This window comes from Diospyros lotus, chromosome 12 (genome assembly GCF_014633365.1).
Source record: "Diospyros lotus cultivar Yz01 chromosome 12, ASM1463336v1, whole genome shotgun sequence".
NCBI lineage: Eukaryota > Viridiplantae > Streptophyta > Magnoliopsida > Ericales > Ebenaceae > Diospyros > Diospyros lotus.
Genome location: NC_068349.1, coordinates 11048781 through 11072553, shown reverse-complemented (window position 1 = coordinate 11072553; position 23773 = coordinate 11048781). Strand labels below are relative to the sequence as shown.

General features: G+C 35.0%; 1 protein-coding gene across 1 annotated transcript; it reads left to right on the top strand.

Annotated features, from left to right (window-relative positions):
- Positions 1-16683: 16683 nt before the first annotated feature.
- Positions 16684-19225, top strand: LOC127787101 (uncharacterized). The gene is made up of 2 exons (XM_052314962.1): positions 16684-18381; positions 18896-19225. The coding sequence occupies exons 1-2, from the start codon at positions 16939-16941 to the stop codon at positions 19202-19204; spliced, it is 1752 nt and encodes a 583-aa protein (XP_052170922.1). The 5' UTR covers positions 16684-16938; the 3' UTR covers positions 19205-19225.
- The last annotated feature ends 4548 nt before the right edge of the window (positions 19226-23773 follow it).

Genomic DNA, 23773 nt, shown 5'->3' with positions numbered 1-23773 from the left:
AGGCGATGCATGAGGTAAGGCACGGATATCGAGGTAGCCTGATAAGCTTGAGAAGGTAAGTGGTACTCCCCAATTAAAGTTAGTTTTATGGAAAATGCTTGGTTTGCAAGTGGTTTATGTTCCTCGAAAATGTTTTCATCATATTGACATATTTTGATATGTATCCATCACGTAGACTGCATACATGACATGACTATGAAATGCATAAATACACGTTAATATCATTGATCACTCACATTGAGGTCGTAGGGAGTACGAACTGGCACCGTTACTTTACCAAGGGTGCACCCATACACCCCGGCTTCGAAAGAGGTGGCTGCAAAAATAGTAGGTAGCATGAGGGGTGCAGTTGACACCTACGATGAAAGACATTGCATACACACATGATATAGTATTATGTACCCTTACTTAGATGATTCATCATCTAACTTGGGCTTTGCCCCTGGAATACTCAAACGTTCCAGATGGAGATTGTAGTAGATACGAGGATGAATGAGGCATGAAATGACACTTAGCAGAGTGCATGATAAATGAAATGTATGTAATGTAGCCCCTGTATTTAAGTTCTACTACTTTAGATTCTGAACGTTTTGAGGAATGTTGAGGATGTAAGAATTTAATTATGATTAATGTTAAGATATCAGGTTTCGATCTTTGCTTCTGTATTTGATTTGTATAATGATTCTCTTTCAAGATAAAATGCTTGAAAATTCTGGGATGAATTCGAGAAATGATGTGGTTTAGCTTTAGTGTTTGAAAGAAAAAAAATTATTGTTTCAGAATTGTCCCAAGTTATAACGCGCCCGGGAAAGCGGGGCGTTACATCTTGGTTAAGTGGTTGATATTTATCGTGTGCCTTGAATAGAGAACATAGGTGGTCACAAAGGTAAGACTAAGGAACCAATGTCATGGTCTGATGAGAATGAACATGCTTTTATTGGGATACTTTATGAAAATGTGAAAGCAGGAAAATTACAATGTTCTAGATTCATGAAAGACGATTGGGGTAAGATCAATCAAGACATGATTGGTCTTACAAAAATGGATTATGGGATAGATAGATTGAAGGGTAAGTGGAACCGTTTACGTAAAATGCATCGCTTATTCATTAAACTAATAGGGCATACAAGTGTATAGGATTAAAATACCAACCAAGTTGATGTTGCAGAGGAAGTTTGGCAACACTTTTTTATTGTATTTTCACCACTATTTATTTCTGACATTATATTCTTTTGCTTTATACAATATATTAATGTGGCTTATTTTCATGAATGTAGATAAACAAGGCTAAGTACAAAATATTCAAGAAGGAAGGATGTAAGCATTATACAGTTCTTGGATAGATATTTAGTGAGACTACGACCATTGGAGGTTTAGGTAATGCTTCCTGTAATGGCCCTAAATTATACTCTCATTTTTTTTTTTTATATATAAAACTCAAATGAAACCAATCACATCTTTTCATTAAACAACTGAAACTAATATAAACACTTACATCACCATTCATTTAATAAATTCTTTAGGGTCTACCCACCCATACATCTCAAAATAAAGGGCACAAAATGAAATATAAAATTAAGTTCATTTTCTATTGTCCCCAATACAAACCCCCACGGATCTTTTGGTCGAGATTGCTTTGTACATATAACTAACCCATATGAGACAAACTCTGTAACGCCCCACTTTCTCGGGCGCGTTATAAATTGGGACAATTCTGGGGTAATAAAATTTTTCTTTCTTTTTTTTTTTTTTTCCTTTCAAACTAATCCTAAACCACATTATTCCCCGAATCCGTCCCAGAATTCCCATTCATTTATCTCGAAAGATAATCATTATACACATCAAATGCGGAAGCAATGATTGAAACCTGATATCTTAACATTAATCATAAAATCATCATTCCCTAAAACGTTCAGAATTCAAAGTAGCAGAACTTAAATACAGGGGCTACATTACATACATTTCATTTATCATGCACTCTGCTGAGTGTCATTTCATGCCTCATTTATCCTCGTATCTACTATAATCTCTATCTGGAACGTTTGAATATTCCAGGGGCAAAGCCCAAGTTAGATGATGAATCATCTAAGTAAGGGTACATAATATTTTATTATGTGTGTATGCAATGTCTTACTCATCGTAGGTGTCAATTGCACTTCTCAAGCTACCTACCATTCTTACAGCCACCTCTTTCGAAGTCGGGGTGTCTGGGGGCATCCTTAGTAAAGTAGCGGTGCCAGTTCATACTCCCTACGACCTCAATGCATGCGATCAATGATATCAATGTGTACATATGCATTTCATAATCATGTCATGTATGCAGTTTACGCGATGGATACATATTAGGGCATGTCAATATGATGAAACATTCTCGAGGATCGGGTTTTTAAACATAAATCACTTACAAACCAAGCATTCATAAAACTAAATTCCAGTTTGGGAGTACCACTTACCTCGATATTTGTGCCTTATCTCGAAATACGTGCATCACTTCGATTTGCGTGCCAACCTCAAAATTCGCACAAGTCACTTCAACTTAAATCTCAAAGTATCCTAATTACCATATTTATTCAAATAAGCATTAAAACCTATTTTTCCATAATTTCTTGTATTTGCTTTTAATTTTCTTTTTATTTCTTCATATTTTTCCTCAATAAATCCAAACTAAATATTTCTAGAATATTTTCTCAAATATTTCACTATGACAATTCATAAAATAATATTCCTGAATTTCTAGAATTTTCTAGGAAATTTTTCTTACCTTGACTTAGCATCTCTAGCTTCCTCGGTATGCGTACCATATTCTCGAAACGCGTGTCCAGATAATTTTTCTTGCCAAAATATCCAAAAAATTACTAAATCCCCAAATCCTATTTTTCAAGATTTTTCTAACATTTTTTTCTATTTTCTTTTTTCTTTTTTTCTTTCTCTTCTCTTCTCCTCCTTCTTCTTCCTCCCGTTGCAACCCTTGTGCCTCCACTTCTTCTTTTCTTTTCTTCTTTTCCTTTTTCTTTTCTTTCTTCTTTCTCTTTTTCTTCTTTTTCTTCTCTTATCTTCTTCCCCACCTTCTTCTTCCTCCTTCGCCTACGCGTGAACAGGGCATCAGCCCGCCGCTGCCCGCCCGCCTTCCTTCCGGCCTGCGGCTATCCTCGCCACCTACCATTGGCCTCCGCGCGCCACCGCCCTTGTAACCATCGCGGCCTACTGCAGTTGTTGCCCGCGACCATGGCTACACTTGCTTCGCGACCAGCAGCTACGCTTCGCGTCGGCCATGGCTAACCAGTGCTGCTGCTCGCCTCAGCCCTCGCTGGACGCTGCACCGCACCACCACATGCCACCTACCATCGCTGCTCAACTCGCCGGCTTCTTTTGCTCCACTCAAGCTTGCGACCATTGCTGCCGCAAGCTGCTGCCTCCCTCTCAGCCCTCTCTGCTCTAGTACACACACACACACACACACACACACACACACTCTTTCTCTCTCTCTCTCTCTTTGATGCTCTCGGCCACCACTCTCTGCAACTCACATTCCATTTCTTCTTGAAGCTTCTCAATCGGCCAAGATTGCTGCCAATTTATAGGTAGCCATTGCGTGTATATATATATATATATTATACATCATTAATTACATAATCCCTTAAATCTTGTTGCCAATCTTCCTTAAATCTAGTTGTAATTATCTTCCTCAAATCCAGCTGCCATTATCTTCCAATTTGTAGCTAAAATCGCGGCCATTAAAGCTTCACAGAAGTTGGTTATTCACGCCCACACGAGCACACAAATATGACTATATATATAATTATATATTACATTAATATATAAAAATTACACAATTAAATTCTAATTTTCTCATAATATCACTTGGGCACTTCCATAATAGCAATTATGTCTTCAAACATTTAATTAATTTATATTACAATATATGAAAACGCAAAATTAATAATTTCAAAACTTAGTCGAAAATGACAATTTGCCCCAGTATCCTCACCGAGCTGTTGTTTCATCCTGAAACCACTGAAGGGTTGTTCATTACGAAAAATCGGAGCCCTCTCAAGTTTCCGTTGATTTTTCGGGAGCCTCCTACAATAATTCGGTTTTGCAGCCTAAATGACAGTTGCATTTTAGCTGTACCGAAAACTGTTCCTGATTCGATTTCTTTCGATACCATAAATCCTATCTCGAAACGCTCGTCGAGACCATATTATTTTCTTAGACAATTTCACTCTAAGGCATTCCCTACAGTCGATTCGGTACTTATAATTACTATCAAACTCATTTTTCGGTATTCTAAACTTATCAAAATTATATGGCAAGCTCATACAAACATGGGGTATTACAAACTCCATCGGACACGCCCTCATCCAAGGCGTTTCCTTTACCTGGAATGATGCAGAACAAATATGAACCACAAGACCCAACAGTATAATCTAGAAGAAACGAAAATCAATAAATGATGAAGCAACGACAAAATTACCTTACTTGCGTTAAGCACTCCTATGTTGTGCCTCATAATATCATAAACAAGAGAGAAGCAATGGAAATTAAGACAAGAGGATTACCCATTTTCATTAGACATTCTCTTGACATATATATATATATATATTACATCACACCAATTTATAACTTGCTTTACAACATCACATAATCATGCCATGCAATATCTCATTCTATACTAGTGCCAAGACTCATAATACCATGCAATCATGAACATACTCAATACTTATTTTTTCGCATATGGTCCTTGGTCTCACTCATGACACATCGGCACCCAAGGCCTTACAATACATATATAATACATAAATTCTTTCTCATCCCTCCATGTCATATATTCATGCGATAATAATACCATATCATCACTTGTGGATGATTGTCCATCCACGCATTGGTTTTTCACCAAGCGAGCATTATGAGCCGAAACTCCCACATTCAAGCATGTGCCTATCGACCTTGTTTTGATATCCTTTTCCCCTCGCGAACATAGTCTATCACGTAAAATAATAGTCGTGCTAAATTAAATATCATAGCCACTTAATCCAATTGTAACACATCATAGATCATATGCATGCTTCCCCATCTCCTAGAAACCTCAACACATATATAAATTTATGCATGATTACATGTAATACACAACTTCAAATTCATGAATGTATTTTCCCAAGAAAATACTCAATATGGTTCAAAATAATTGATATATGTTACTATTTAATTTGGGTTTCATTTCATGTGCATTTTATGTGACCTTAATTTCATTTGCATGTGGATTTGTTATTTGAGTTGTGTATAATTAAGCTGGGTTGGGTCCTTGGTGTCTGCATCCCAACAAGCCCAAGCCCAAGTTTATTGTGTCAAACCCATTTATCTCATTCATGTCCTTGGCTTGCACATATATATATATATATATATGGATGAGATTGGGTGAAATCAAAAGAGGCATGACTTTTCTTTTGCACACTAATGCACGAACATAAACCCTAAATCAGAGAGCAAGAACAGATTAGAGAAGAAGAATCATTCACACACAAAAGCTCAATCGACAATCAACGATCAAGAAGAAAGAAGAATCGCAAGGCGTTTTCGATCTCTGTTCTCACGGTAAGTGTGTATTACTTTGGGCTTTTCTTTGTGAGAGAGATTGAGTTTGAAAGTGCTGGGTTGCTCGGGGATTTGGAGCATTGTACTCTGTATAGTTGTCTTGTTTTGGTTTAGTTTCTGATTTGTGAGTGGTCATGACGATCTTGTGCATGTATTCTATAAATCCGTTGTTCATACATATTCTAGTGGATTGACTAGGGGTAAAATCCCTGCCGTGAGTAGGATCTTTTGATCCAAACATGTAAACTGTTGTCTCTTGTTCTTCATATTCTGTTTCGTTGTGTTGTGTGTGTTGCGTTCATTTTCATATCTTTGATTTGTTCGAATTTCTTGGATCGTTGGTACTGTCGTGGTTGTTTGGTTGTGTGATTTATTTCACAAGAGATTTCTTAACAATATTAACTCATCATTATGCACACATAGGCAATATTATCATAACACAACTTCAAATTCATGAATGTATTTTTCCAAGCAAATACTCAATATGGATATATATATATTTACTCATCATTATGCACACATAGGCAATATCATCACGTTTATAAACTTATGCAAGGTTATAATTAATGTATACTTCTTACTCCCGGTTACATTTTATTTCCCCAAAGGTGACCAATCAATATTGGAATTGATTAACAAACATGATATTAGATAACAATGAAGTTTGGGGGCTTTCAACAAGATTCAACAAGAATCCAATTAATACCACAAGATTTAACAACGCAAGGGAAATAAAACCCATTCATCCAAAAATAAGTAAGAGTTTTCAAGAACAAATTCTGCAGATGGAAGGAACAAGTGATCTGAATTGGAAATAGCATAGGCAAGAACCATGATATTCACATAGGAAGTGCATCCAACACAAGAAATGATCAAATAAACAAAATCCCCAAAACTCCAAATTTTAGCTGTAAAATTAGGGATCTTTTTCGTGTTCACAACTTAGTCAAATCTCACCAAAAAATTAATGTGGTTAAATTGAAGCTCAAGATCTCTAGTTTCTGAAACAACGAACATATTTAAAATGAAAAATAACCACAAGAAGTTATTCTCTAAAAATTGAAGCAATATCAGAATATCTGGAACAGTAAAATTTTAGATTTTAGGCAGATATTAATAGGAATTTTACGGGCTCAAAATGCAACTAAATAATTCAAGTAATGTCAAAACAAAGCTTATGAAGTCTAGTTTATGGAGAAAAAATCGAATCACAAATCGAATATAACTATAGAAAGTTATACTCTAAAGAGTACAACATGTGCAAATTTAATAAAAAAATTAATAGATCATTATGCTGAACAAAATGTATATGCTGAAATGACTAAGTATCTTAGATTGAACGAAGTTTAACTTAGGTCAACCGAAGTTGGGTAAAATGTTGGCTTCTAAACTTAAGTCGATCGAAGTTTGGCAGATTGTTGACCCATGATTTTGTGTTGACTAATCCTTCAACCGAAGTTACATAAAAGCTTGTTGAATGACTTAGGTCAACCGAAGTGGCAACTTCATTTGACCAAAGTTCAACGAAAAACACGAACAAACACGAAACCAACAATACAAGCAAAATACACCAAGTTCTTGCATTGCTCCTAACCTTAATCAAATATAGCATCATTCCTTGAAAAATGGTGGAACAAAATCCTATTGAGACTTTAAAGGAGGTTTATCAAGAATCTAACAAGACCCATAAGATTTAACAATATAAGAGAAATAACCAATTTAACCAAAATGAGGGTTTTACAAGAATAACTTTAAAGGTGAAAGAATAAGGGATCTAAACTGAAAAGGGACTTGAATCTTGCATAAGAAAGGAACAAGAAGCATAAAATCTTGCATTTGAAAGATGAAGGATTAGAGAACTTGCCTTGAGCAAATCGAAGAGAGAAGAAGATGACTAAATCAGGGCCGCTGGAAGCTCGCACCCATCCCCTTGGGGTCTTCGAACAAGAAGAAGAAGAAGAAGAACCCATGCACGCAAGGCACAATTTCTGCTGCCATTTCCCCCTTTTCTCTATTTTCCCTTTATTTATATATACATCCCACACATATAAATAATACCCTTTTAATACCAATATCAACATAATAAAATATACATATAACATATATATATATCCTTACATACTCGATAGCCACAACCCCGAATTTCCAATTTTTATTTTAACTTTTTAACACCATATATAATTCATTTTCTTTCTTTGACTTTTCAAATATTCCAATACCACCTATTTGCTTTGACTATTCCACATCTTAATACTTCATTTAATTTTACTTTCCAACATAGGTCAAATTTCAGTTATTTAACTCTTTAAACATAATACAAATAATTTCTTATTGCTTTATATATAGCAGATACCGAGCCCAACAGAAAATGATCGACAAATAGAAGGAGAATGGGCGACCGTTTGCGATCATTCAATAGCTCCCTTGCCAATGATTGATAGCCTACTGTGCCTCCCCCTCTTTTCTTTTCTTTTCCTCTTTATACCACACATATACATACACATATATATAATAATCCACTTAAACAAATATCCACCAATATAATATACATGTAACCGATATACATTTATAAATATACATAGTAGCCCCGCTCTTCCATTGACTTATCACACTTATATCTTCTTAATTACATTAGTCAAAATATAACAAAATATAACACATATAAAATTAATGGCAAACATCCTAGACCCACTAACAGGTCATTATAGTTTCCACTCAGTTCCTTCCAACATCAGAGGAATAAAGGTAGCTAGAAGATGATTTTTTGAACAAGGGAGTGCATGCAGGTGTGCAAAATGATGATGAATATGATGAAGTTACAAGTACTGGTCGGTATGATGATGATACACCTCATGACAAATGACAACACAAGGAACCCAATACCAGTAAAGGTGAAAAACTTAAGGCTTGTATAGCTCAGTGGTCATCTACAATTAGTATGAGAAATGAAGAAATTGAACTTAGGCTGCCTTACCTAAAAGAAAAGCTTGCACGCATCCAAGGAAAATCATCTACTATATCCAATGATTGTGAAGCTATAAGTTCGAATCCTTATTCAAATATGGTTTTCCTAGACATCTTAAACAATATGGAATGAGTGTCTAATGAAGTTTATATGAAAGCAATAAAGGCTTTTGAGGATCCAGTTTTATGATGTCATTTGTGAATTTGCCAGAAATTAGGAGATGAACTATCTTGGAACTTCTTTGATTTGCTTGATGGTTTGGTCTGTTGTGTGTTTTCTACTATCTTGGACTACTGTGTTCTTTTCTTACTTTGATGTTATACTTCTAAACAGATGCTTGCTTGTTTTATTTTAATCGATGTGTTGGAGTTTTGATAAATAATGTTGTTTGAGCATTATATTAAATGATGATTAATGTAGATAATGATGTTGATTAAGAATATATTTGTGTAGAGGGATTGTTGGTCCTAATGATGACAAATATATCCCAAGAGAGGTGTGAATTGGGATTTGTATAAATTTTTCGATAATTAAAACAATGGTTGATGGTAGAATATCATGTTTCGAAATATAGGGTATATGTTCCGAAATAAACCTTTATGTTAAGTAGGTTTCGAAACCTACTATATATGTTTCGAAATATACCTCACTGTTTTGCTAGTTTTGAAATATAGATTGTATATTTCGAAATATACTTTTATGTTTTGCTTAATTCGAAATCTCTTGACTTGTATTTCAAAATAATGATATTTGGCAAAGATGATTTACATAAGTAAGAGTATACCAAAGATGTTTGTATATCAAAGATATGTTTATATGTATATGTATAAACTTATGCTCAAGGAAAATATGTTTTAGGCTTGAAAGCAATTCTTTTGAAATCTCAAGCAATAATAGATAAGCAAAAGCAAAAGATTAACTGCATACAAGATGTATAGTGGTTTGGCACCCCGCCTAGTCTACTACCTTCAAGCTTACTCACTTGAAGGATTTTTCAATCCCAATCACTTTTACTAGTGATTAACCACGATATGGGTTTTACCATGGTTCACCCCAAAACCATGTACAATGAGTTTTTATGACTCAATTCAAACCTTTCATCAAGTGAGTTTTTACGGGCTTAACTCAAACCTTACAGCAAGTGAGTTTTAGGTTCAACTCAAACCTTTTCCATAATGAATTTTAGGTTCAACTCAAACTTTACAACAATAACAAGATAAATAAAACTTATCTTTATAGCCCAATGAAATTTATAGCAATGAAATGCCTTACCAATGGCTGCACAAACCACTAAGCTTGAGGTGAGGAGAGCTGAAGAGATGAGACTCGTTGTTTGCACTTGCTTCTCATTTCACACTTGCAATGCACAAGATTAAGATGTAGATAGATCTTCTTTGAGAGCTTGAATAAATGATTTGATCACCACTTGTGCTTGTGTATGTGTCTCTAGTGTGTGCCCTCTTGTTGTAACTTGTTCTTGTCTTCAAACACTTGTTATTTATATCAAAAGATAGAAATCTAGCCGTTTTATAGCCGTTAGAGATAATACAGAAAAGTAGGTTTCAAAACATACATAACAAGTTTTGAAATATCACAAATTTACACTAAGGTTTTGAAACATGAGCCTTTCCAACTGTACTTGCACTTAAAGACATCATTGAGTGGGAGACAAGGTCTTATGCCCATTATGATTAAAAATATTCTCCACTTCAAATTTGAATTTGAATTTTCAGAGCATGGAGAATGCATTAAACAAATTATTGAAAAGCATTTTGATAAAGATAAAATAACAGCACAAATGCATCTCGGTTTTGAATAAGTCTACTGACAGAAACATAGATTTTGAAACATATTGCTTAAACTCAAATAGGTTTCGAAACATAAAATATAGGTTTTGAAATATAGTCCAAAACCTAATTTGAAAACACATGCATTGCATAGATGTTTCGAAATAACATGCACAAAAACATTGAAAGCCTTTTCAGAAGGGTTTTCAAAACATGCACAAAAACATGACATATTTTCAGAAAAATTTACTTGAAAGTACGTAAATGTCTACATTTTCTTTTATTTATATTTTACCTTCCATTTACTTTAATACATAAATGTAAATAAGAAAGTACCCCCTATTTGGATTCAATGAAAATATTTAGAAAATCAAAATCCATAACAGTAAAAAAGTATAATTTGGGTTTTAGTACAAATTTAGAATTTTACAATCTTACCACCTCCAAAATATATACTTTCTATTCCTTGAAAAATTCGTTAAAAGTCATTTTATCATTAATAGATATTAGATATCAAAATACCGGGAGATAGTTTTCTAAAAAAAATATATATTTTCTTATAAGTCTCCTTATAAGGTACTAACTTTTCAAATTTAGAAAAAAATAAGGTTTTGAAATCTCAATACTTGAAATTCATTTGGTTTTCATATTCATAAAGTAATACTTGATATTGAAATTGATATATGTTGAAAACTATAGCCTTGACTCATTAAGGATTAAGCCAAAAGATGTTTTTCATCATCAAAACTAATATACAAAAAAGTACAATAACAAGGATATCTGCTGAATCAAGTTGTGCAGATTGATGAAGATTCGAGTGATGATGATTTGGATGCGTCTATTGGTGATATACTGATGCTTAGTTATTTTGTTGCCAACAAACAGTTAGTTATTGACATGACACTTTATAGAACATCATTGCTTATTGGAAAAATGTACATGCTTGAAATTTTGAATGAACATCTGGCTGCACTTTCACTCTGCAATTAAAACACAAAACAAAACACAATAAAAATTTTATATATTTTTTTCTTTATTTAGGTGAAATGTTTATACTCGTCAGTGTACGAGTACAGTTGTAGTCCAAATTTAAATTTATACTTTTTGGATGAGTCCAGGTCGTCCACTGAGAGATTTATTTATGGCAAAAGAAAATGAATGTCACACACACACACACGCATTTAGATGGATTGGTAACAAAAATTTTTTATGATTTTTTTTAATAATAGATACTAGGAAATAAAGTAAGGTAGAAGTTGAAATAAATACTTAATGTGGGGATATAAAATTGGATAGCACTTGAGTTAAGACAATTTCAGCACCAACCCGTTGATTCCCAAATTTTAACAGATAAGGTTAGTAATATTAATTTAATTTCAGATATGAGAGTTTGTTACTAAATACAATTAGAGATGATGATAGTTCTAGTTTAAGCAATCCCCATACATGATATGCAGGATTCTAATTTAAGTAACTACCATAAATCCAATTACAATTAATATACAAAACAACTAAATTAATCATCCGGGTTTGGGTATGATAGCGTTTCCAGTTCTAGTAACTCCCATGCGTGACATGAAAGCTCTAAGTTAGGCTTACGCTCCAATCCGAATCTAGTGATTTTCTAATAATTAAAACACACTCATACTGAAATTTAAATTAATGTTACTCATTTAAAGCGCAGCTTTCTTTGGAAATCATTGGCGTTGGACACTGTCCTTGCCTTAACCCAAGATTAGATTTAGCTACTCATTTCCATTTAAAAGTTAATTGACAAGAATTTAAATGGCATAATTTAAATAATAGAATTTAAATGACAAGAATTAAAATAGCAGAAACTAACCTGCCATTTAGGCGGTGGATAATTAAAAGACAAGAATTAAAATTGTAGAAATTTAAAGGCAGAAATTAATCGGCCATTTAGGCGATGGGATAATAAAGTAACAATAAATGACATAAGAATTTAAAAGAAGAAAGAAAGTAAGTAAGATTACAAGAGAAAACAAGGGAGAGAATAAGAGCAATTTTCTAAGAGAAACTCTAAGAACAAAACTAAACTTTGATTCAAGTAATAACAACCTCCTCACAAATGCACCCAAGTGAGCTATTTATAGCCCACAAGATGCAATACAAACCACACAATTATTTAACTAAACATAATTATATCTAATGGGCACTCACAAAACATTTACCTAACTAGTGGAAGAAAATTAGATAAAAGACAAAAAATACAAAAAATTTTAGGTGGTTGACTACTTTTAAGAATACAAAAGACTTTAGATGGTAAAGCACTCATAAAAATACAAAACAAAGAAAAGTCTTCTACAAATTGGGCTTTGTTGGGCCTTTGATTGGTCTTGGGCCTTTCTTATGTTGGATTCTATTTGATAGTTGGGCCAAGTGCACTTGAAACATCCTCTAGACTCCATAGTTGGCCCATGAATTTGAGCAACAATAATGGGTAATCCAACATCTTCGATTTATGCCCCTAATTAATTGTAGAAGTCAACTTCCTTGCTTCATCCTGTAATAATATGTAATGCAAATAATTATTTATTTTAAGCATAATTATAAAGCCAAAATGGGGATATAATTCATTAAGATTTAGGAAATATTGACCCCTCATCAACATCCAGACGTGTGTCATCATAATTTTCAGATGCAGAAACACGTTTTCATCAATTTTTGTGATACTTTGAAACTTAAAGGGCTATTGACAGATGGTAAAAAAAAAATAGCGTCGAGGAGGGTGTTTCTATGTTTCTGATGATCATAGGGTAACACTACATGATATAGTATTATTGGCGATAGATTTTATAATTCCAACCACACAATCCATATTTAAGCGTGTTTTAAAGGTTATATATTCATTAGGCACAAAGATAATCTCCCCTACAAATCAAAATGGTGTATATAAGCGTATCTCACGCAAATATCCTTTCTTTAAGGATTGTATAGGTGTAATAGATGGATGCATGTTGCAGCTTGTGCACCTGCATCGCGGCAAATACATTTTCATGGAAGGAAAACTGATGTAACACAAAATGTGATGTTGACATGTGATTTTGATATGAAATTCATATTTGTGTATGCTAGATAGGAAGGCACTGTTAATGATTTGTGTGTATTCATTGATGCAATTACAAAAACCTTGAACAACTTTTCAATGCCATGGGGAGGTATATTCTAATACTTCAAATGATGTATCAAATATTTTTATAATATTATAGTCTTAAGTCATAGTTCTTTTTCAAATCAATTTTATCTTATTGATTCTAACTATCCAAACATGCTTGGATTTCTTGCCCCTTATCGAGATCGAAGATATCATCTATGCGATTATGTTGGATGAGGAAGACTGTGTGGAAAGAAAGAGTTATTCAACTATAGACACTCCTTGTGTCGGAACTTAAGGAACGTTGCATTGGAATGTTAAAGGCAAGATTTCCCATTTTGAAATTAATTACCAGTTATCCACCTAGTAGGCAAAGAAAAATCCCTATGGCATGTTGCACAATACATAACTTTATTCGCCAGGAAAACTTTTTAGATAAATTATTCACTAAATATTCATCAGAGAATATGGTATTTGATGATATGCCGGAGTCAAATCAAGATCAGGAAGCCATACATTTTGATGCTAGTCAAACAGCTCAAATGGAACAAGTCAGGGATCAAATTGCGACACAAATGTGAAATGAGTACCGAAGGACTTGTACATGAGTCTACAATTTTATTTTATTATTTTAATTTTTGAACTATGTTTATTTCTGGTATTTGTATTGAAGCTTGTAATCGTATCCCATTTGCTATTGAACTATTTGATGCAATATTATCATTCACAATCACATTATGTAAATATCAGTCTACGTCTTTAATTTTTATTTTTATGCTTTCTTTTTTTTGCCAAGTCAATTTATTTATTTATTTATTCATTCGTATTTTATTCTTATAACAGGAAAAATGTTGCAAGATTTATCAATTTTAAAATGTATATATTTTTTAATAATATATTAGCATTAAATAGTTCTAATTTACTGAAAAATCAAATTTATTGAATAAAATGTCATTAAAAAATTATTTTTAAAATTCCAAACAAAACGCGTTTTTTAATTTTCTATTTTTAGAAATAATATTTTAGAATGACAAACATAACACGTTTTCAAACCCCTCACTCTATTTCTCTTTTTCTGGCAACCAACAAGCTTTCACAAGAAGCTTTATCTTTTGTTAAATCTTGTAACCTCCCGCATCGAGCGATAGGAAGGACCGGAACAAGTTATCCTGATGGGCCTACGCGAACTTCCCAAGAGGTCACCCATCATTGAGCTTCCCCAGCTCAAGCAGGCTTAACGCCAGAGTTCTTTACCAACATTCAGCCCAAAAGATATCTAACTGGTATTGTTTCCTTCCTTACTTATTCTCAATATATACTACCATTCTCTAGGCTCTTAAGGTATTACATTCTCCCCTCTTGAGCACATGATGTCCTTGTCATGCGACTTTACAATTGGTCCCAGACCTTCTCTCTTTTGGGGGTTGCCATTTTAGAAGTTTGCCAGAAGCCGTTCCTTGAACAGGCCCTCGGGCCTCGACGCCACTCCCCGTCCTCATCGGATCGCCTTCACCAAGAGTCATCTCTGATATCACCTGTAACATCCTGCATCGAGCGATAAGAAGGACCAGAACAACTTACCCTGATGGGCTTACACAAACTTTCCAAGGGGTCACTTATCCTTAAACTTCCCCATCTCAAACATGTTTAACCTCGGAATTCTTTGCCAACATTCAACCCAAAAAGTATCGAGTTGGTGTTGTTTCCTTCCTTACTTATTCTCAATATATATTACCATTCTCTAGGCTCTTGGGGTATTACAAAGCTTCTTCGAGAAGTTCATTTAATATATGTTATAAGCTTTTTTTAAGAAGCTTTCTTCAATATTATATATATATATATAAAATAAAAAAATGGGACTTTTATATGATTAAATTAATATATATAATAATTTTAAATATATTTAATTTAATTATATTATTATAATAATTTAAAGTATGATAATATTATATTAAATAATATATTAATATATTTATAAACAAGATTATTCATGACTTATTCATGAATTTCTAATAAAAAATGTTTACCAATTTTTAATCTAGTTTATTAGTATTTACGAGTTTCTAATCGAATATATTTGTGAGTTTTAACAAGTTGAATTTTACAAAACTCAAGTTCAATTTGTTTACAAATCAAAATTCAAAATCAAACTCAATTTGGTTTCATTTACCTTAATGAAAGAACTTGAATGTGCTTTTATTAAAACAAACACCAAATTACTCGCTAATAGTTTAACTCATTTGCAACCCTAATTCATTTTCTCTAAAATCAAAGTATATCAGACATAATAATTGAATGGGATGATAAACGCTTTTACCTATGTCAAATATGGCGATGGCATAAAGTATTTCATTCCATTGCCATTGCCATTGTCGTTCCCTTTCCCATTTCTTTTATCTGGCCATCCATTCCACCAACCAAAAGTAGATTTAATTGTTGTCACAAAATCATACTCATTAATCAAAGCTCCAAAATTTCATAATCAATTGTTCCATTTGGTGGGTATTTCAAAATTAAGTTGGGAAAAATCTTGTTAGATTACTAATAAGTATTTTTGTGTTTTTTGTGTGTTTATATATTTTATTATATGTTTATATCATATTGGGCTTCAAGACAATATTATTTATTATGGGACTGATTCTCGAATTTTTCTTCAACTTAATTTATTTATTTTTAAATTTTTAATTATAATTATTTTAGGATTTAGGTATGGGCTTTAAGTTTTTCCTTTTATTAGGATTTATTATAATTCTTAATCTACATATATGTGTTCTTTTGTTTTTCCTAATCTATAATAATCACAATCTTGGTTAGATTCTTTCCTCTAACTATTTATTTTTTAAATAAATAACGAAGTTAATATTATTTTAAGAACTCTTTATTTTGAAGTGTGAATGTACAGTAAAAAAGATGAGAGTATTAAATATTAAAAAATAAACTTATCATCAGACCTTCTACACTAAAATTAAAATGTAATGTAATCTACTGAAAAACTGAAATCTTATTTGTTTTTGTGATTCTTTTCTTACAAGAGAAGGGTTCAATTATGCATAGTTTAGATTTCCGAATTATTCTTTTCCTCAGCATCCATGCTCAAAATGGAATCTTTGAATTCCCCTTCATCTAAACTACCGCGGAAATAACGCTAAAGGGTTTAATCACCTTACTTGATCAACTCCACCTTTTTTTTATTATTATTAATTCATATATATATAGAAAAATGCTACTCGCACCGCCGTCTCCCCCGCCAACGGCGCTCGCACCCTCAGATCGCTCCAATCTCACCCGCCGGCCACAGAAACCGCCACCGCAGCTCGCACCGCCATCTCTCTCTCTCTCTCTCTCTCTCCACCGCATCTCCTCCACCTCGCCGGCCCAAAAATCGGATTTGGCCAAAGTTTAAGCTTAGATCTATATATATATATATATATATATATATAGAGAGAGAGAGAGAGAGAGAGAGAGAGAGAGAGAGAGAGATGCTGAATTACAGCCACAAGCACGACTTCAATCTGAAAGTGTCGAGAAGCAGGCATGACATATGTGCCATTTGCTGGAACACGTTGGGGCGGGGGCTAGAGGCGTACAGCTGCTCCGGCTGCGACTTTTGGATGGACAAATCATGTGTCAAGCTGCAGCCGGAGATCCGCCACCCATTCCACCCGCAGCACCCTCTCCGCCTCCTCCCAAAAGCTCCCCACAATTACACCGAATACTTGTGCGCCGCTTGTGGGGTTAGGCAAACAAAAACCTCTTACCACTGCTCCAACTGTGATTTCAGTCTTGATCTCAGATGTGCCTCCCTCCAACCACCCAAGACTACTACTACTTCCCGAATTATTCAACCAATCATTAATTCCATACATCCACACCCTCTAATCCCCTGCTCCAGCAGTAGCCCCTATAATTTTGATTGCTCTTACTGTTGGCTACCTCTGGAAGGTACATTTCTAGTTTGCCTCCATTGCCACTTATTTCTCCACCAATCCTGCTTTGAATTCCCAAAAGAAATCAGCCACAGCCACCCAATTGACCAGCACCACCATCCTTTCACCTTCCAGCGGGATAGCGGCAACACCTGCAACTTCTGCGACCAGCGCATCACAAAGGGCTTCAGCTTCCAATGTAGAAAATGTCATATTTTCCTTGATTTTCGTTGTGGTTCTCTGAAACCCACCAAAATAAGCCATGATTTGGAGCTGCGGGTCCAAGATTTCAACCACCCCCATCCTTTTATCGCCTTTGAGAACCCCATGAACTTTCCATTCTCTTGCCATTTGTGTGAATTACCCATCATAAAAGAAACCATCTTTGCTTGCTTCGAATGCAAGCTGATCATGCACATTTCATGTGCTCTCTTGCCAAGAGAAATCAAACGCCACCCATTTCATCCTCAACACCCCATCAAACTCCGCGACGGTACAACTCCGTCTCGTTTCTTCGAATTCAAATGTTGGTTGTGTCGAAACTCCAACGAAATTAACAGGGGGGAATTTCAATATCTATGTCTTGACTGTAAATTTGCCATCCACAGTAGATGTGCCTTACCGGTGCCACCCGTTGTGAAGATCCAAACTCACAACCACCCTCTGGCCTTGTTGACCTCTGAGAAATCCAAATTATATTATTTTAAATGCGATTCTTGCCGTGGCAGGTGCGGATCGGCGTTCTTCAGGTGCGTAAGCTGCGAGCTTTTCGCTCTCCACGTGGCTTGCATTCCCAACTTGCCACCCATTGCCAAGGATGTGCGTCACAGGCATCCTCTTAGACTCACATTTTCACGGATCCAAGACCGCATAGGTGAAGATGATTGGGACGAGTTTTATTGTGACAGCTGCGAGGAAAGCAGAGACCTGGATGATCCCATTTACTATTGCGCTGAGTGCCAGTATGTTGCTCATATTCACTGTCTCGCATCCGAGGTAAAAGTGTGATTTTATTAAAATTAATTCTTCAATCAAAAATTTCCACCAATCCCCTGCTCCAGCATTCGCTATAATTTCAACTGGTCAAAGTAGACTTCGATAGTATGTCATTTCGAAAGATGAGAGCTAAAGTCGCTTACTTGCAGTGTTGTTTTTATATGACTTATAAGGAGTGACGAAAATTTAAACCTAGTTTTATGAGGGAGGAAGAAAGAAGAAAAGCATCCATATTTAATATAAGCTGCACAAAAAAAATCTTTGCTTTGCAAAGGTTAAGGTTAGGGCTTCACTTGATCAGATACTAATTACTTTATTCTTGATTTGCATGCAAGGCTATATTTTTTTACAATTTAATCTCACAATCACCCTTCCGATCTTATTATTACTTATCAATACGTTTTTTTTTTTTGTAAATAACTTATCAATACTTACCCTCTCTACGTGGCAATTTAATATTAATTTTTCTTAAACATTGTCACTATAAAACCAAAAAGTTTACTTGTTACTATAGGTGATGAGATTCCTACAAGAGAAGGAGCAAGAAGAAGATAATGCCTCAATGGAGGAAGCTGATCAGAAAGAGATAACACAGAAAGCGGATCTTGAGAGTAAAGAGGACAATTCTCCAACGGAAGAAGTTGAGAAAGAGATAACAGAATTACGATGGGAGATTAACGAACTGGAAGCAAAGCTTGCTGTGTTGAAAAAAGAGGTGAAGGAATTAGAAACTAAGCTTCCTATGCTGCGCAAAGAGGAACAAACACTACTAGCACAGTTGAAACTAGTCACAGACAAATTAGCTGCATTTTTGGAGAGATGATGCAATTATAAAATAGCTTACTAATTGCACTCATTTTGTGCCAAAATGATGTTTTATCATTGTTGTGATAACTATTTTTTAATATATATATATATTAAGAAGACAAAGGAGTTTAGTTTGTCACCTTAAATTTCAATATTAATTTAAATAGTAAGGGGCGGAGAGTGATGATCTACCAGCATAGGATCTTGTAAATTACACACAGAAATTAAGTAAAAAATGAAATAAAAATTTAGTATATATTCTCCTCATAATAAACGTACATTTACAATCTCACTAGAAGTAATAATATGTTAATTAAGTAATTTTATATAAAAACAAAACTACAAAACTCTCTCAACACACTAGATAATTGGCCATTCTCACGTTTGGGATATTGAATCGAGAATTATACTCACACAATCCTCTCTAACCTAAACAATTAGTTGTGCACACTAGGGACACTACTAATTTGGTTGAACAACTCTCACACACTCAAGAAACACAGTTCTACATTATCTGATGATCAAGGCATACAAACATAATAATTAGTGTGGTTCATCAACAATTAAACTAAAGCTTACCGACTCAGAAGCTTAGTAAAATTAGATTTTTTATATATACTCATACGATTCTACATGAAAGACTCAATTTCAATTAAATATGAATTTCAAGAATTATCTAACAATTTCTCCGCAAGCATGAGTCAGATCTAAGACTATTTCAACAACAAACCTGAGTTCAGTTTGATAATGATGGAAGAAGACAACTGTGAAATAGGCTCCAATTGCGAGGAAGAAATCCAGGGCGAGGCGTACAGTTGCTTTGGTTGCGACTCATCACTTGCGCACGCACAGATCATGCGCCAAGTTGCCACCGCGGATCCACCACTCATTTCACCCGCTGCACTCTCTCCTCCTCCTCCTCCCCAACAAATCTGACAGATATGTTCTGTTGGGTTAGTGTTTCCTAATAAAGTCTAAGACAGTGACGATATTTTTGATAGGTCTAAACTTCATAGGCTTTTGCCCGTAATTGAAGTATCAATTAAATTCAACACAACTTATTGGCAGCTCAAAATATAAGTCGGGCCATAAACCCATTAACCTTTACTTTGGAGGAGAAATGAGCCTAAACTCATTTACTCAAGTAAGGGGAGTCCAGCCCACCATTTTCTTTGCCCCAGTTGTCCCCCCCAACCCCCCACCCCCGCGCACGCGCACACACACATATATAATATATATGGTCTTTGAGTCTCTTTCTCCCCAGCAAACTCGGCATCGATCACCCTATGTCTACCCTTGTTGTCAACGACACCACGTGCATCGCCTCTCTCGCAATTGTGTGCGTCATTACTTTGTGCCGCATATCTTGGATCTTCTTTTGACATTTTGGCTAGTTCGATGAAGCCTCTTGCGTCGCCTATTTAAGCCTCTTCAATGGCTCTCTCTAAGGGTAAGTTCTCAACCTGTATTCTTCAACCCAATATATTTGTGACTCTTGCTCCTTTGTGGACTATACTTCATGTAAAGTATTCGGTTTATTATAGCAAGAGGGATTAAAAGAAATAAGATGGGCGATTTGGGGTTGGGCTCATTGGTAGCTCGGTGACTCTATTCTTAGTGTTACCTAAGTGGTGTTGGATACTCAGATTTGAGCCTTGATCTATAGTCTTCATGACTGCCATTCTAGTTGGCTAAGGGAGTTCTTTGATTTACTTTGTGTATTTTTTATATTCTGTTTTGGTTTAATCATTTGCACTAACCATTGGTTTTGTAGGTATTTTTGTTCATGGATGGTATTAGAGCCTCGCTAGGCTTCTGGGTTGTGCATCGAATTGCATCTCGATCAAAAACCCCTTGATTTTTCAATTCGATTTCGCGGTAGGTTGTGAATGAACTGAATCCAAATTTTTAAAAATTACTCTATGTAGGCTTTGAGTTGGAGTTAAAGGACCCTATATTCGAAATCAACAATCGTTGGGTTTCCTGTCTGTGTGGTGTGTGACAGCTCACAAGTCGACCAACGGCGGTGTAATACTCCAAGAGCCTAGAAAAGGGTAGTGTATATCGAGGATAAGTAAAGGAAGGAAATAACACTACTCGGATGCCTTTTGGGCTGAATGTAGGCAAAAAAAACTCCCAGTTTAAGCATGTTGAGCTAGGGAAATTCAATGATGGGTGACCCCCCTAGGAAGTTCGCATAAGCCCATCACGGTAAGTTATTTTGGTCCTTCCTATCGCTCGATGCAAAATGTTATAGGTGACATCAGAGCTAACCCTTGGTGAAGGCAGTCCGATGAGGGCAGAGAGTGGCCCATGGGCTCGAAGGCCTGTACAAGGAGATACTTCTAGCAGACTTCTAGGATGGCACCCCCAAATAAGAGAAGATCTGAGACCGGTTGTAAGGTCGCATGACGAGGACGTCATGTACTCAAGGGAAATGGGAGAATGTAATACCCCAAGAGCCCAAAGAAGGGTAGTATATATCGAGGATAAATAAAGGAAAGAAATAACACTAGTTAGATATATTTTGGGCTGAATGTAGAAAAAGCGCTCCTGGGTTAAGCGTGCTTGAGATGGGGAAGCTTAATGATGGGTGACCCCTGGGAAGTTTGCATAGGCCCATTAGGGCAAGTTGTTATGGTCCTTCCTATCGCTCGATACAGGATGTTACAAGCGGTGTGTGAACTGACCAGCGATGGAGCGTGACACCAGTGAAGGCCCAGATCTGACTCTTCAGTATCATAATTTGTTTCTAATCTTCATGGTGGTAACCTGTGTGTGATTTAGATAATTTTTCTTTTATGAGATTTACTTGTGCCGATTTAACTGCTTAGTACTTTTAAATACTACTTAGTAAATCTATGATATTTATCTTGTTAATATTGCTAGAATATTTGTCCCTAGTTGAATTCAGTTTATATATTTGCTTCCTAGGACATTGGGTGAAACTGTGTTTTCTTAAATCTTGTGGTTGCATTTTTTGTGTGTTGTGCATCTTCTTTGTGAACATGACCACACACCATTTTGAAATGGGAGTTTTCAATGGGAAGGATGACTTTTCTAAATGGCAACAAAAGATGAAGGGTATTCTTGTCAAACAAAAAGTGTTAAAAGCCATTGATGGCAAGTTTTATGCAACTAACACTGCAGATCAAAATACAGAAGTTGATGAACTTGCATACACTTCAATAATTTTGTACTCAATTTTAAGGAAAGTTGATAAACTTGATATCACTCAAGAACTTTGGAAAAAATTAGAGGATTTATATGTTAAGAAATCTACTCTTAATAAGCTTTTCTTGCTCAATTTTTTTTTTTTAGTTTTAAAATTGACTCCTCCAAGAATCTAAATATAACAACCCGATAGTGGGTTCGTGTGAGATAAATGGGGATAGGATATATATTTTATTTGAGTGGAAATTGTGAGGAATTATACATAATATTTTTAGGTGGTGCGCAAAGGAAATGGAAATGCGGAAAAGTCAAAGGTTTGACTTAAGCGAAAGTAGGACCCACAAAAAGTTAAGGTGTGCCATGAAGTGTTATTTAGAATTTATGGAGTTTCGTTAATGTCTAAAGTGTCCTTGGAATTTAATCAATTTCCATTTAAGTTGATATGTCATGGGGGGCATTTAAGTAATTGTGACATGTGTGTATGTGTATATATATAAGAAAAAGGCTAGTTTTGTAAGAATTAGAAGGAAATTGAGAGAGGAGAAGAGAGGGGGATCGGGGAGAGCAAGGAGAGGAAGCTAGGGCTCAACTTCTTCTCTATTTTTCTTTGTTTTTGGTGCTTCAAGTGAAGTTTGAGCAAGTTAAAAGTGGTTTCATCTTCTTCATCTTCTTCTCTTGGCTTGGTTTCTTGGTTTTGGAGGTGTGGAAATTGTGGTGGTTTTTCTTCAAGCAAGACTTTAAGGGAAGCTTCCAAACACAAGTTTTACTCCTTACTTCCTCTTCTAAACTCTTTAAACTTGGTATACTGAGGATTTGAGTTAAAAACCTCCATGTTTTTGCAAAACCAAGTCCATGTTGATACCTATGTAAAAATGTTTGTAAATATCCTTCAAATCTTGGTTGTCTTCTTTGAAGTGTTTTGGAACTTCAAATAGGGTATATTTCACCATATAATCCATAAAAAATAAGGTGTTATTGGTTAGGGTGTAGTTTATCCAAGTGTTTGGGGTTGGTGTGCAAGTTTGGGATGAATTTCAAGGATTTTTCCTTGCTGTTGGTCGACAAATGGCAAGGCATTTGTCAATAGATTGCAACATCTATTGATAGTTTTCCTACAACTGTCAACAGTTCCCTTCCCGTTTTACTTGGCAGCTTGCGCATGTTGTACTCTTTTGAGTGTAATTTTCTGTAGTTATATCCAATTAGAGATCTATTTTTTGTGTTGTAAACTAGACTCGATAAGTTTTGTTTCATACAAAATTTGGATTAATTGGACAAGTATTAGCCTATATATGCCCTATGAAATATCCACTTGAAATCTGGGTTTTTTGTTTCAATCTGACAATGCTCTGATTTTTGAGACATAACTTCCGTTGTGTTATCCAAATTGAAGTCTGTTTTTTGTTATGTA